This window comes from Ornithorhynchus anatinus, chromosome 4 (assembly GCF_004115215.2).
Source record: "Ornithorhynchus anatinus isolate Pmale09 chromosome 4, mOrnAna1.pri.v4, whole genome shotgun sequence".
Classification (NCBI taxonomy): Eukaryota; Metazoa; Chordata; class Mammalia; order Monotremata; family Ornithorhynchidae; genus Ornithorhynchus; species Ornithorhynchus anatinus.
In genome coordinates this window covers 119,564,276-119,580,110 of record NC_041731.1, presented here as the reverse complement: position 1 = coordinate 119,580,110, position 15,835 = coordinate 119,564,276, and the positions used below count along the sequence as shown (strand labels likewise).

The following is a 15,835-nucleotide window of genomic DNA, read 5'->3' as shown; positions in this document are numbered from 1 at the left end:
TGGAGCTGCCCTACAAGTCAATCATATTTATTGAGCACCTACTGTGTGCAGAGCACTGTCAAAAGTGCCTAGGAGAGTACAATATAACAGAGTTGGTAGACATGTTTCCCTCTCACAGCGAGCTGATATTCACCCCACCTTCAGCTCCACAACACTTAAGAACATATAATTCATTTTAATATCTGTCTTTCCCTCTACACTGTAAGCTCCTTGTGAGCCGCAAACATGTCTACCAACTCTGTTGTATTCTTTGGAGAAGCAGCATGGCGTAATGGATAGAGCATGGGCCCAGGAGTCAGAAGGTTGTGGGTTCTAATCTCGCCTCTGCCACTTTTCTGCTGTGTGACCTTGGGCAAGTCACTTCATTTCTCTATGCCTCAGTTCCCTCATCTGTAAAACAGGGATCTAGACTGTGAGCCTCACGTGGGACAGGGACTATGTCCAATCCGATTTGCTTGCATCTACCCCAGTGCTTAGTACAGTGCCTAGCACAAAGTAAGCACTTAAGATATACCACAATTATTATTACTCTCCCAAGTGCTTTGTACCATCTCTGCACCTAGTAAACACTCAATAAATTTGACTGATTTCCTGTTCTTGACATCAATGGGACATAGAAATTAAAAGTAATCAAGGAGGGAACAGTACAGTTTAGTCTCTGGTCTGATCAAAATATGTTGGTAGTTAATAGACAAACTTCCTGGCTACTCCTGTAACTAAAAAAGGCCAGAACAGATTGCTTTTGTTGTTAACACAGTTTATTGTTGGCAAACTTATTGGCAAAGCATACATAAAATACAATTGTATTATAACACATCGACTCACTGGGTCTTTACATGTTTGAGCTGAACATATTAATATGGAAATGAAAAAAATTAGTTCTCTTATAAAGTTTCACATAAATACACTGAAATCCAAAAGAGGGGAAAAACAAAACGGTTTAGGGCTTTACAAAAATATTATACAAGAAATATACTATGGATAGAAATAACAATAAAGCCAACTCAGATACAATGCAAACACAAAGTTTTAGATTTATTAAACTGCCCACAAAATTAACGGATTGCATGGCTTTGCTTTAAAATATCTGGATCAACAGCAATTTTACAAAGCAGAAATGCTCATAGAACGGGTGGTCTTTCTCCACAGAAAAATATTTTTCATGTCTTTGATGAAAAAAAGAGGACATTTCTTGTTTCAGCACTCGTTCAATGACTGAAGGACTAAGGTTCGACATGAAGCATAACAAATGATAATTGCTGGATCCTCTCAAAGGTTAACCCCTGATGGAAGAATGGGGGAAAAATAAAACCCAACAAAGAAACTCAAAAACACAAACAAAAACTAAAATTACATTTAAATTACTTTCCAAAAGCTGAATTTTTTTGAATGTTCAGGTGCAAGTTGAAAAGCAGAAAATATTTTACAATATTAAAAAGTCATCCAGAGTTATGTTCGGTATAATTAATGAGATCCTGAGCACTGAGGACTTCTTCCGATATGGCCTTGATTTTTGATGCAAGAAAAACAAAAACAAAAACATGGTTAAAGATTTGCCGTGAGGTGCTACATACCCTTTTCAATTATTTTAATTGAGGTCAGTGCCAGTATCCGTGTCATATGCGAGGCCTCCGAGAAATATATGTGGAAGCGTATACAGGATAATCCTCTCAATAAAAATCAGCTGCATTTTTAGAAATAGATATCTGTGTGGAAAGTTGGTTTATTTGTAAGTAAATGCTCCGAGAGAGTAAGCCCCACCCTCCCCCTGCCAGAGGAAACTGCGGGTTCTGAACAGAACTTATTGAGAAGCCTGTGGGGTGGGATTTTCCGATTTGGTCTCCTGATTAGCAGGAGGTTTGCTATTCCATGGGCTGTTGTTCCCCAAGGCGGGGGAGTTGTTGAAGTCTTCCTCCTCATCCAAGCCATTGGCTGCATCGTACTGTGTGTTCTCTAATCGAGTGATGAGCCTTTCGTCTTCATCCCCAAACTCTCCTCCCATCAGAGTGGGTTCTCCAACCACCATGACATCCTGTGAATGGCATCCAAGATTATTACAGGGAAACCTTTAGAGAAAGAAACTCAACTTAAAATAGCCTCAAGAGGGGAGGGTGAAAACGCACAATATGATCAGACATTCCTGTTGGAGCATCATGCAGATTGGATTTTCCACATGAAATCAATAGAGTCTCCCACAAGGTTGCATCCCAGCGCGTTTGGATGCTCGACGTTCGGTCTGCCCTCCAGGGACAGGTGGTGCCGAAATGTAGCAGAATTCCCCTCCAGATTTTAAGTGGTCCAACTCTGGGATCGTTTCAGAGGACTGTTAACCAGAGAGTCCTGAGTATTTTGTTGTTAAGCCTCAGTTAAAACGCAGTACTTTCCTTTCCAGGCATGGATTACTTTGTCAAAAAGTTGCAATTCAGAGTCCCGTACCTCTCGCGTCAATCCTCCCTTCGTGTCTACATTTCTAGTTAAAACCTAGGGCTCATCGCAGATGCCAACAGAGGCATCGTCTCCACCTTCCCTGGCCAGCAAGCCAGCCAGGCCCCTTCATGCAACCAATATACTTGACATTCTGCTACTTAATTATGGTAATTAATTTAGGTAAAGTTTTCGATAAAAACAATGTTCACACTGATTTGACAATTTGCATAGCTAATTAAGTCATTAGCAAAAACCTGCTGATTGCCAACAAGCCCTGAATTCACCATCTGTTATTTCATGGTGCCTGTCACCTAGCCACGCCGAGGCAACCCTGTCGCCAATCTGTGCAATAAGAGACCGAGCTGTCCAGCTGGTCCCACAAAAGGGAGCTGAAGAGTGCTAATTATAATTACATTGATGAAGCTAGCAGTCATCAAAAACTGAAGCATGCAAGAAGGAAAGAATCCGTCTCATCACTGCTTTAAGTACAAATTGTCTTTCTGTGAAAACAAGTAAACCACCTAAGGTACTGCAGCACATCATGGCACTGTTGCTGAGAACTAACCAGCATGGGGTGGAAAGGCCCAAAGCCAAACTGGAAAGCAAAACTCCCCTGCTGACTCCGCTCTCTTTCAAGGGGGGAAAAAATAATAATTAAAAAAAACAAAATACGTTGTGGGGCTTAACCATTAACGTGCAGTGGAAACTTCTGCTGGTGAGACTCCTGCAATACTCTCCTATTAAAAGAGATGAAATTCCAGTTTCCGAGCAGCTGTTCACCATCCCCACTGGGGCCAGAACAAGAGGAAATGGCCTTAGCAAACTGCAGCAGGAGGGCTCTAAGTTAGAGAAAAGTAAGACGGGAGTAGTGGGATATCACCTTTTAAAAGCCAGACAGCTTTTTATCAGTTTGCAGTGGGTGAGGGAGAGGGGGCTAAAGTCACCAGAATGAATATGGGTGATCTCTCCAAGTTCTCCTAACTTGTCATTCTTTGATTAAGCAAGTCCTTCAATGTGATATTATAAAACTATCCCTTACAAAGCATCTCTTTCCACCAACCCTACCTAGGACTCTAAAACATGTGATTGTAAAGAACTAAAATCCCCTCAGTAGGATCTAAGGACTTTTGCATAATGATTTTTTTCTTCCCTAACAGATACTCTAGGCAAGTGTTTCAGTATCCATATAATTAAAACAAGCAACTTATGATAAATATTTACACTGCTTCACTATACTGGTTAGCAAAGCCTGACAAGCTGGACAAATTTATGTGCTAACTTCGAGTTCCAATGTTTAGGAAATAGGGTAAGCTATGAAATGGTATTCCAACATCTTTTTTTTCTTTTTCTTCATCTGGTTTTCTCTATGAAATCAGTAAAATGAAATATTAAAAACAGAAACACTCAGCACTACCTAAAAGCTAACCACATAAAATGTGTACTTGGTAAGTATAGTAATAAAGGTGTTAACAGCTCAGAATTTGATCTAAGGTAGACACATGCACTTCAAAATAAACATTTACTTTGCAGTGATGAACAGAGCAGGCTGCCTTATAAGGAAGTGAGTTCAAACCTCAGAGGGACATCGCGGGGGAAGGGAAGGCAGTAAATTAGATGTGGAATGGTGCCTTAAAAAACACACACACACGTGCGCACACACATGCACACACACACAAAAATCCCCACAATTTCAGGCCACATTGGGTCATTTTAATCAGAGATGAAAGGTCTCCAGTCACCCTGGTTAAACTATACAGCAAATGTTCAGACTTGGGCTTTTAGTATGGAAAAATGTCCGCAAACTGGACAGAATTTGGAGAAGAGCAATAGAAGAAATTGGGACCGGGAAGAAAGACGTAGTGGATAGAATATGAATAGTGTAGCTAGATGATGATCATGGAATGCTAAATTCCATGGTTAATTGTTGACTCCTTTGGAAGTTACTCAGGATTACGTACTTCAGGTCTGGCTAGGTTCTGAAGAGGCAGGGGGAAACAGTGTAACCTGAGGTCTTGTTTGGGGCTGAAGATATAGCACTGGCTTAGAGAAATGGTAGGAAAATGAGCCAAAAAGACAATATTTAAGCTCAACACTGAGGCAGGGAGGGGAATTCCATTTAGAGTCTCCATCGCCTAAGACACCGAGGCAAATGATGCCTGGGTGGAGCCTTAGCAATCTGCTCAAATTTGAGGATGACTTTCCATAAGGGACTTCGATGAAGCATATCGAACTTTAAAGTATTTGATCTTATCCTCCCCCAGATGATGCCAATCATGCTTTTCTCTTGAATATAGATGATCCCTGATTCTTTACTATCTAGATATCAAATCTCAGGTGCAAGAGTCATCCGGCTATTTACTGCTCAAAAAGTAAGTAGAGGCACATAATCAGGAGATCTCTCTAGGGGAAGGTGGCACCGGGCTGCTCAATGATAACTTGCAAAAACACACCCAATTAGTGCTAGGGACCATCTATCTCCATCAGAGTCCAACTTTCTACAGCGAAGGATAGTCTGTCATCATTATTCCGGGTTGAAGCACACATCCCCTCAGTTTCCCTCGGGTGGAGGCCTGAAGATCCCACCATCTCATTCCCCCTCAACCTCCTCTCGCTAGTTCCCGTGCAATGACCACCAACCTCTGACTGGTTGAGGACTGGAAGAGACTCCTTTCAGAGCCCCTCAATGCTTCTCCTTAAATTGGCCAGAAGGGGTGACTGTTGTTGAATGACACAAGGCTCCATCCCTCCCAGGGTTGAGGCTGCAGCTCTGGAGCGCTCCTAGCTCCTGCTCATGGAGTGAGAAGCAGAATCAATCAATCAATGGTATTTATTGAGCGCTTACTGTGCGCAGAGCACTGTACTAAGCACTTGGGAGAGTACAATACAACAGAGTTGGTAGACACGTTCCCTGCCCACAACAAGCTTACAGAATCCGAGTGTTAAAACCTAGTCTCTGTCATGGGAGCACACACCACTGTTGATATAGATCACCTGCCTTGGTTGGAGTAGCACAAGGAAAAAACAAAAAAACCAAACCCAAGTTTGTTCATTATTTGAACTCTTATTCCATCTAGTCTGTGATTAGGGGGAAAAATGTTCAGGGAAGGCCTGGTGAGACTAAGATTTTTTTTTTTTCATGATCATGAAACACTGTAAATACAGCAGTGGGTCAGGTTTAAATTACATGTCGTCTAATTCTGAGAATCCCATATCCAAAGGAACAGAGTTATTGCAGCAAAATTTACAGCAAAAACTCATGCCATCTGAATCTTTTCCGGAACTGCTGCGATGGTGGATAACTATTGAAAGACGGTGGAATTTTCCCCTCGTTCTTACATTCACTTAGCAATTGATACTACAAAGGGTGTATTTTGGTGAGCTGGCTTACCATTCTACCAAATCTACCTAGGAATCACCTCATTTACCACTGAAGTACAGTTACTATAATTTAAGAAAACAGGCTTATCTTTTCTTCCCAACACTCAGTAAGGCTCACACTCGAGCAGTGGCCATGCTCATTTATCTAGATGAGGCATATTTTTTTCCCTCCATGTTTTCTGGGCAACCTAAAATAATCATATCTCTGTACTGACAGCAAAAAGGATCAGTCTGTCTTACAGGTGTGGTGGAGTCAAGTAAGACCCTTTTCCTTTCTGGAATTATAGCTGGTTATAGCTGGGAATGGGATGCTGCTTGGGAACCTGGCTTTTTGGTCAGTTAAGCCCCAACCACCAAGGACCTCACCCCTAAAATTCTCCTTTCCTTCTCCAAGACCCTGTCACTGAAGAGGAGGGAATTAAAACCTCTCCTCTGGGTGGGGCCTACTCAAAGTGAGGATCGTACATTGGCCAGGGCTATCCAGCCAACAGAAGAAGGGCTGGGGAGTGGTGGCGGACAAGGGCTCATGAAGGGAAAGAGAGAGAACCAAGGAGGAAGTAGAGCAGAGAAGAGAAGATTTGGAAGGAAGTAGCTGGAGGTGGGGTGGTTTATCTGGGGAAATTCCCCATATCTCGCCTGGACTGGCTGGCCCTAGTTTGAAGGGAGTTGCAGGAGATGAAAAGAGAAGACAGCACAAGTCAGAGAACAAGATCTAAATTCCATAAGAAGTGGGGACCAGGATTTTTTTAACAGATCAGGGGAGAAGAATTGCGGTAAGACAGTGGATATACATCCCCACCAAGCTGCTGTGCGTTAGAGTTAAAAAAAGAATGGAAAAGGAGAAATGTGAAATGGAATCAGAACAGAGATAGGAAAAACTTCAAAGAATTGGGGAAAGGCCAAGAGATGTACAAAACAGATAAATGCTTAGTACAGTGCTCTGCACAAATAAGTGCTCAGTCAATCAATGGTATCGAGCAGATTCTGGTTGCACAGCACTATACTAAGCACCTGGGAGACTACAATACAACAAAGTGAGTAAACACATTCTCTGCCCACAAGGATCTTCAGTCTGCTATCTATCGATTGATTGAAGATGGCATCAGGTTTGGCATGGACTAAATTTGACAAGAATTTTGGTTAAATGATAAGGTACAGAGTGGGGGGAAACCTTCAAAGACACAGAATGGGAGTAAGCTGGAGCAGAGAAAAGGGATTAAATGTACTTGAAGAATGGAATTTCCATGACCCACCACATCAAATTGCATTGTTCCTAGCCAGCCTGTTCCTACACTGACCTTCTGGAGTCACGTGACTACCAAGAACTCTGACCACCCATTCCAACTGGCCTCTTAGTTGGTGAGGGAGAGGGGGAGACTCGGTAACAAACAACTTGACATTATGACCAAAACGCTGTACCCAGGGCTGAAAACTTCCCTGAGTTAAGCTAAAGGAAAAATACTCTACCGAGGCAGGCCATTGCTAAATAACTCCATAGAAGTCTTTGCCTTAGAGTGAAAGAAGGTGGTCCCAGCGATGGAACCAGGGTCACTCGAAGTGGAGAGTCATTTGGGCTTTCCCCTCTTACTGGAGTGATCAGAGGCTTGATATGGTCTCACAGGTATGCTAGAGGTTACCACCAGATATTGAAATTCAATCCTAAATGACTGTCTCCTGCTTTAGATTCTGAAGGATTTTTAATTCAGGTCCCAGTGCAGCCCGGATTCTTAATATTCATGTCTAATTTCCAGCTCACAGCCCAAGGTTGTCTTAGCAGCTTTTTTTATTACTCTCTCTCTCCCCCCACTAGAATTTATCTGTAACTAAAATGGACTTTAATTCGCTCTTTTAAAGGACTGAAAGGCATAAGCCAGTTGATATGGGGCCTAAGAGGAAAATGAGACTTACAGGTACCTGACTGGTCAGACTCAGGTTTGCAGCTGGTGTTTTCTTCTTGCTGCTGGTGCTGTTTGCATTGTTGCCAGCGCTGCTGTTGGAAGTGCTGCTCGTGGAATTTTTCCTTTTTCTCCGTTTGGTGGTTGGCTGTCTTGTGGGTTCTGCTGTAATACGGGATGGGGAGAAAATCAATTCCAGAGAAAAAAAATGTTCCACAGCAAGTCCCCGAGCAAACTATGAGCAACTTAATGAGATACTTATATAAACATAGATATGTAATTTTCATATATACTTATATAGAGAGAAATACATCTACACATTTGCATATGCTTTAATAAAATCCCTTTGCCTAGTTCCATATTGTGAATAACCCTGACACCCCATAGAAGACTAAGGTTATTGAAGAGGTATTCTGTGTTTAAACTAAAAGTAAGGAAAGGAAAGGACACTGTGAGCCCGCTGTGAGATGGGACTGTCTAACCTGATTAGCTTATATAAAAATGATAATAATAATGATATTTGTTAAGTGCTTACTATGTGCCAAACACTGTTCTAAGTGCTGAGGGTGATGCAAGGTAATCAGGCTGTCCCACGTGGGGCTCACAGTCTTAATGCCCATTTTGCAGATGAGGTAACTGAGGCCCAGAGAAGTGAAGTGACTTGCCCAAAGTCACACAGCTGACAAATGGCAGAGCTGGGATTAGAACCTATGACCTTTGACTCCCAAGTCTGGGTTCTTTCCACTGAGCCACACTGCTGCTTTTATCCACTCAAGTGTTTAGTAGAGGACCTGGCGCATAATAAGTGCCTAACAAATACCATAAAAAAGATGTTCCTTTGGAGAACTGCCCAGTTGAGGGGTGCTAAGAGCAAAGAGTGACAATCCCTATCTGCAATGAGCACACAGTCTAGAGGGAGGGAGACAGACATCTATATAAATTAAATTACAGGTATATACATAAGTGCTTCAGTTCCCACTACTAAGCACTTGGGGAAGTACATCAGAAACATGACAGGTTTCCACAAGGGTTTTCACTGGGACTCTGGAGATCAGATCTTCGACCTGCTTCATCGTTTGATTCTCCCAAGGTGACTGGTGACAGCCTCACTCAATCAAAAACATCTCTTGGCTTCTGGAAGTATCAGTCTTGAAGCTATGGTCACAGAGAGGGTGGAGATAGATACGGTTTCTAAAGTGGACAACTCTGTTGGGGTTGATGGGGATCACTGCCCCAAAAGCTTTTATCTTTATCTTTTATCTTTATTATCTTCATTCAGGACTTATCCCTGCTAACCACAGGTGTGGTCAGACTGAGAGTTTACATGTAGGTGGTATTTGTTAAGTTCTATGTTCTAGGTGCTTGGGTTGATACAAGATAACCAGATTGGACACAGGTCCTCACCTGTATGGGACTCCTGGTCTAAATAAAATGGAAAGCAGGCATTGAATTACAGATGAGAAAACTGAGGTACAGATAAACTGAGTGATCTGCCCAGGGTCACACAGCAGCTAAGTAGCAGAACAGGGATTAGAACCTAGGTCCTTTGACTCTCCGGCCCAAGCTTTTTTTCCAATAGGCCACATTGTTCAATAAATATTACCACATCTACTAGAACTGACGGGGAACCATATGGGACTGGGGCTTTTATCAACTTGATTATCCCAGTGCTTGAAACAGTGGTTGACATTGAGTAAGCAGCCCTTAACAAATTCCACAAATATTATGGAAGGGGTTGAGTTTAGGCATATTAAAATAATGCATATAAAAATAAGATAGTTTCTGTATCTTTCCAACATTCTAAATGTGTATTTGGAAAAGAACACTACAACATCGGTTTTACTTAAGATCTCAGGGCCAGTAACAGCAGACCAAGGTATGGATAATAATAATAGTAATAATGATATTTCTTAAATGTTTAGTACATGCCAAGCACTGTTCTAAGCGCTGAGGTAGATACAAGGTAATCAGTTTGTCCCACATGGGGCTCACGGTCTTAATCCCCATTTTACAGATGAGGTAACTGAGGAACAGAGAAATTAGGTGACTTGCCCAAAGTCACACAGCCAACAAGTAGTGGAGTCAGGATTAGAACCCACAACCTCTGACACCCAAGTCCGAGCTCTTTCCATTAAGCCATGCTGCTTCTCTGATAGAAGACAGAATATAGAAGGTGAACTTTATATTTTTTGATTCTGAAAGTTCCATGGCTCACATTAATAATTACTCTTTATAAAAATAATTTTGAGTGAGTGCATATGTTTTGCTTTTATGATCAATGAGGCTCAACAAATGCCTGGGAGTGAAAATATTTTAGATAGGAAGACAATTAATATTGACTTGGAGCTGTAATTTCAAAAGCCCAGTAGGAAGCCACGGTATCTAAACGGAATTCTGGGGAAGGCAGGGAAGAGAAATGCATTTTACATCCTATTCATGCTTATTTGGGCTTTTGATAAATATGTTTCTAAATAGTAAAAGTATAACTTGCTTGGACCTGTGAAAGGAATACCAAATTGAATATCTTATCAATGTTGTTCATTATTTAGGATTCACAATCTTTAAAACTCATTTCACTCCCATCTGGAATTCCTGGAAAAACTGTTATGTGAAAGAAGAAATAAACCATACCTGGTGGGGCTACCATCCGCTGCCATTTCTGAAACAAGCACGTCTTCAGACAGTCTCGAGGACTGAGGTTGTAAGTTTTGTGTCTTGACATCAATTCCTGCATTGGCTCCAATATTACACACAACTGAAATGAGTTCAAAGAAGTAGGTGTTCATATTTTACAATGTTAATTGGAATGAATAATTTAAATTAATAAAAACAATTGAAATCCTTCTATATCCTTTTCTCTCTTCAAAATTTTGACTTTTTAAATCAAATTGGAGAAGATTTTATTTGCAATTTTCTGTTGCTTGACCAGTGCAATTGTCTATTCACAAACATTCTCACACCATGAGTAGAATGTTAAGTATTGAGATGGAAGGCGAGAACTCTCCCTTTAGACCTTGGCATGTACGGAGAGAAAAGTTTCCTTGATGCAGGGAATGTTTCTGCCAACTCTACGGTATTTAACTCTCCCAAGAGCTTAGTACGGAACTCTACAAGACACAGTAAGCACTCTATAAATACCATTGACTGACAGATTAAAGATGTTATCTGCTTTCTTCACCTGCTACTCCTCAACCTGCTGTATTCATTTTTCTCAAGCCAACCTTCTGGTACCTCACTCTAGATTCTTCAGGCTTAGAACTGCTTCCCTCCATCGGACAGATCGCAGCTCAACTCAAATTCAAATCCCTCCTAAAATTCCATCTCTTCCACCATGCTTTCTCTGGTTAATTTCTCCACATTTCAAGACTCTATCATCCCTTTATGCTCTCCTAAGCATTCCTGTAAACATGACCACTCACTTTATTTATTTTGACCATTTTACTTGCAAACCCTTTTGTTGTTGAGTCCCCAGTTAGGGTGAAACTCCTTGCGGGCAGGGAAGGGATCACTTCCCATGTGCCTAGAATACAGTGCTGTGCCCAATAAGCACACAATAAATGCTACTACTTCATGTGAATGACCAGAATTTTAGTAGCGAAGTTTCTGAAATCTCCACTGGCACGCATTCCCATAAGCTCTCTAAGGTCCATTTTTTTTTTTGATTGTTAATTCCTCCTTGCATATTTTATAAACCTATTTAAAATATTTTGCTAGCTGGTTAATATTCAACTCTGATGATAAGGATCATAGAAAAGGCTAGTCCAAGATGGAAAAACCATTTGGATTTCCTAAGCCTTTTTAATTGCTTAAAAAAGGATGAAAGAATGACTACATTAAAATCAACTAAATATATGGGGGTCAAATAACCCCTGGGAGAATATGGCCATTTGAGATCAATTACCACTTGATACTCTGAGTTCAGTGGTAAAAGGGTGCCAATAAGCAATTGAAATCTGACTGAAACAAGTGTTCATTTTCTGAGACCAAAAAAAAATAAAATAGTCAAACAGCCCAAAAGATGGCTCCCAAAGAGATGATAATTATAATCAACGGAGGGCAAATCTTTAGGAACATCAAGGTCATTAAGATAGTCATCTTAATATTTTCCCTAATTTTCAGGCATGTTTCCCACTCTTTCTCCATTGCTCAAAGACTCCCTTAGGGGGGAAAAAAGTTTCCTTCATTTCCTCTGTGAAATTAGTGAAAACCACATTATTGACTTGAAAAAAGTACCAGTTAAACTCCTTTTTCCAGATAATACTAGAAACCTGTATAGAAGTTGAAAACTAATATGCAAGTGGCCAAAGCTGCTATTGCTGGGTTGTTTAGTTGTATTGCAATTCTTTCATTCCTGCCTCAGGTTCTGCTACATTGTTTTCTCGAGAACGGGCAAATCTGAAAGTAGTACCCCTGAAATCTGGGTCCTCATTCCACTCTCTTCTTTCGTTTAATTGATTCTGGATGCTTATATTGAGTTCCCTTGTGCTACTGATCCTCTGCCTTTTAGAAACTGGTCAGACTCCCTACAGTTTAGACACCACAAAATATCATTTCCTTATCTGTGTTATCGAAGTGTACAACATTGGCCGAATTATGAGGTTCTTTTTTTGTTGTTATTTGGATTTGACACCTCAAAGATTGCTTCTCACTTTAAATTTGGTGATTTTTCTAGTAGGATGAAATTAGGTAGAAATTATTTTTAAGAAGCCTCCTAAAGTTGCAAGGACCACCCCACCACCCCCTCAACCATCGTCTTAGAGGAAACTGTCCCTTGAAGATGGAATGCAATACTTTGAAGCAACATAAGCCTCAATCACAGCTGACCCTCACTTCAGGGTCTGTCTGCATCTTCTCCTTCCTTTCTTTCATCGAATGAACAACGAAGACTGTTGCAGAAACCTTGGGAAATTAAAATCTGGATATTCTGGAGCAAATGCCCTTAATTCCTATTTCCAACACAAATCTTCAACTTAGTGAGCAGACTCCCTCCTCTGCTAGGAACATCTCTAGCTTTTAGCTTGCAAAGAGAGGAAGAGAGAATGGCACATGGAAGAGGTTTGTTTAGTGATTTAATACAGGAACTGAAATCAAGGGAGAGAAATAGATGAAAAGAATCACAATCCTTGAGAGATTGCCTGGTCTAGTTTTCTATTCGGACTAGTTTCCGAGGTTGGCTAAGCATGCATCAGACACAATATGAAACAGGGTCAGAAATGGAGCAGGACTGAAAAGCTGAAGGGATTTCTCAGGTTCAAGAGTGGGGGTGTTAAGAAAAGGGTTGGTAGTAATTTGATGAGAGAAATACATTTAACTGGCTCATTCCTATGGTGTGAACATTAATGGTGAGAAGAATTTCTTTAGTTCGATGGTGGCTATGGGCATACCTTGAATTCTGATCCCTGAGGAGACTGAAATTATATTCTTCTAGCCACAGCATGCCCTCTCAGGGTTGCACCTGGAGACTTTCCAGTCAGTACTCTACCAGTCTTGTCAATGGGGGGGGAGAATCAAGCAGAGGCCTAGCCATTCCATTCCTAGCTTGGCCAGTGGCTAGCGAGTGGAAGGCCATCTGCTACAAGTCAAGACTCCCCTGTGCCGGGCAGCAGCGGCATGGGAGAGAGTCGAGGGCGGAGACTCAAATTTACTGCGAGGAAGGAGGCAATGGTAAACCCCTTCTGTATTTTTACCGAGAAAACTCTATGGATCCACTACCAGAACGACTGGAGATGGAGGTGGGGCGTTCTGGGAGAGATGTGTCCATGGTGTCGCTATGGGTCGGAGACAACTCGACAGCATAAAACAAGACAAGCCACAGCATCCTAATGGTTTTTGCTTTTATTCTGTAATTTTTTCCTTATATTCTGTCAGGGTTCTTTTATTTCATTTCCTGATGTGTCTGTCTCCAGTCCCCTCTTCTCTACTTATATTCTGAGACTGTGAGCCCCTTGAGGGTCAGAGACCAGGTCTCACTTCCACCTTTGTATTCCTTCCCAGCACCTATGACAGTGCTTCGCACATAGTAAACATATAATAAATGCTCTAATTACTTTATGCTTGCTCCTATTTCCTGCCCAAGACAAATTGTGCATTGCAGCAATAACTACACCTAGGGTAATTACTCTTGTTATCTTTATTCCCAGATGATCTCACTCTTGGCAAAATTCCTAAAACTATTTAAATGTCTTTTGCAATTTCTTTCAATTTACATTTTACATGGATGTTAAGATAGGAAACCTGAAAAATACAGTGGGCAAATGTACTTCGCAGCAATGGGGCTGTAATGGTTTAAAAAAATTATGGATATTAAATTTTGCAGTTCGTTTTGGTGACTTGAAGACCCTGCGAGGAAACCAAAATGACTAAGGGCCAATTGCTGAAAAAGGCAAGGATTATTGTCAAATTGCATTTACATTTTAAATTTAAATTGACTCTTTCATTGGCATCTTTTGTGCTTGAAAAGAACCGGTTTAAAAATACAAGAGCAAGTAAACACCCAAGCCACAGACATCCCTCATGTCATTTCTGACTACATATGCAGAATGTAAATTGAAGAACTAAGAAGAATTTCATGCAAAGAGACTTCCAAAGAGAAGGGAAAGAAAATTTCTACACATTCTTATTGAATTCTCATTAAAAAAAGCAACCGACAAGCTGGTTGAGCACGTTCAGATGATGTTGAGTGCACTGTATTAAATCATGGTGATGAAAAAGAACAGAGGAGCATTCTATATATGCGGTTTGGATTTACATGTGAAATGCTGGAATAATTAATGAACAGTTACATTTGTTGAAAATTCTTTATGCCTGGAAAAAGCAAAATGTCTGAATGATTTTATATATATATATATATATACACACATACATACATATATGCATGTATGTATACATATACAAACATACAAAAGTCAGGTTAATCATTAGCTAACATTGAGCTGATATATATATATCAGTTCAATGTTAACTAATATTAACCTAACTTTTGTTCTGTGTATGAAATAATTTTGGTTCAATGTACAAACTTTTGAAGTAAATACATTTTTCACACCACAACAGAGGGCAAATACATTCTCACCCGACATAGCTAAATGACCCCCTGAATCCACAAACTAAAATGGATCTAGCAATACCTGAAGCCAAACGTATTTCTTCATCATTACCTGAATTCTCTGCACACGTTTTAACATCACTCTACATTAGTGATATTACCAACGTTAACCGTAGTCCTTCCCTGTGAAATTTATTTTCACATCAGTCACGCAACATCTGAAAGCAGATCTTGGAAGCCAATCTTGCCATCTTAGGAGCAGATTTTTAGGGTTTAACCAGGTTCTGGTGCTCCCCAAATTTGTTAATTCAAATAATCCCTCCTTCTTTTCTTTTGATGTTGAGGCGGTTACTTTGCTGTTTGTGAACTGCAGGTGGCAGGATAACTCAACTAAAACTCTTCTCTCATCAATGAGCTCTAGAGCATCAAGTCGGTACATTCACTGAAGCGATGCCTTGTGGAATAAAGACGAGAATGGGGGGGGGGGGGCAGGGGGGCGATGAAGGAACCATCTGGTCCCCTCAGTGTGGTAAAAAGAATATTGTCATCCGCCTGGTATCTTTAGAGCAGGAAACCCAGTTAGGCGGCATTTGCCAGGGGATGGTGCACTCTCAAAATGCAAGGAGGGAAGAAATATCCTTACAAAATTCAGTATTCGACACTGCTTTTCTCGTCCATGAAGAAACTACAAACTAATCATTTCTGCAATTCGACCTGTTGAAGGGTGCTTATGGAAGTAAGTCAGGGAGCAGGGAAGTAGCGTAGTCTAATGGATGAAGCTTGGGAGCCAGGGGACCCGGGTTCTAATTCCTGCTCTACCATGTGACTGCTGTGATCTTGGGCAAGTCATTTAATGTCTCTGTGCCTCAGTTTATCAGCTGCAGAAGGTGGCTGTTCTTCCTCTTACTTGACTGTGAGCCCCATGTGGAAAAGGGACTTTATCCCACCTGTTAACTTGTATCTATCTCAGTGCTTAGCTCAGCACTCAGCATGTCAGAACCTGACACTGGTAAGTGTAGGGAGGGTGGTAGAAATCTTTAAGAGACTATGAGGTTTCTTTTAAACGACACAACTATCTTTAGTTTTAGTT

At 40.9% G+C, this 15,835-nt stretch overlaps 1 protein-coding gene across 9 annotated transcripts in view; it reads right to left on the bottom strand.

Moving 5' to 3' along the window:
* Positions 1-740: 740 nt before the first annotated feature.
* LDB2 (LIM domain binding 2) overlaps positions 741-15,835 on the bottom strand; it is a 497,394-nt gene continuing 482,299 nt past the window's right edge. Inside the window, exons 6-9 of one of the 9 annotated variants that reach the window (XM_007664296.3) lie at positions 10,332-10,455; positions 7,714-7,862; positions 5,065-5,212; positions 1,949-2,032 (exon numbers count right to left, since the gene is read on the bottom strand). In XM_007664296.3, coding sequence (XP_007662486.1) covers positions 5,108-5,212; positions 7,714-7,862; positions 10,332-10,455 — 378 coding nt within the window. In that variant the 3' untranslated portion in view covers positions 1,949-2,032; positions 5,065-5,107. Of the gene's footprint in view, positions 2,067-5,064; positions 5,213-7,713; positions 7,866-10,331; positions 10,456-15,835 lie in introns of all 9 variants that reach the window. The other 8 variants (XM_001505710.5, XM_029063422.2, XM_007664278.3 and 5 more) reach the window with 8 other exon arrangements.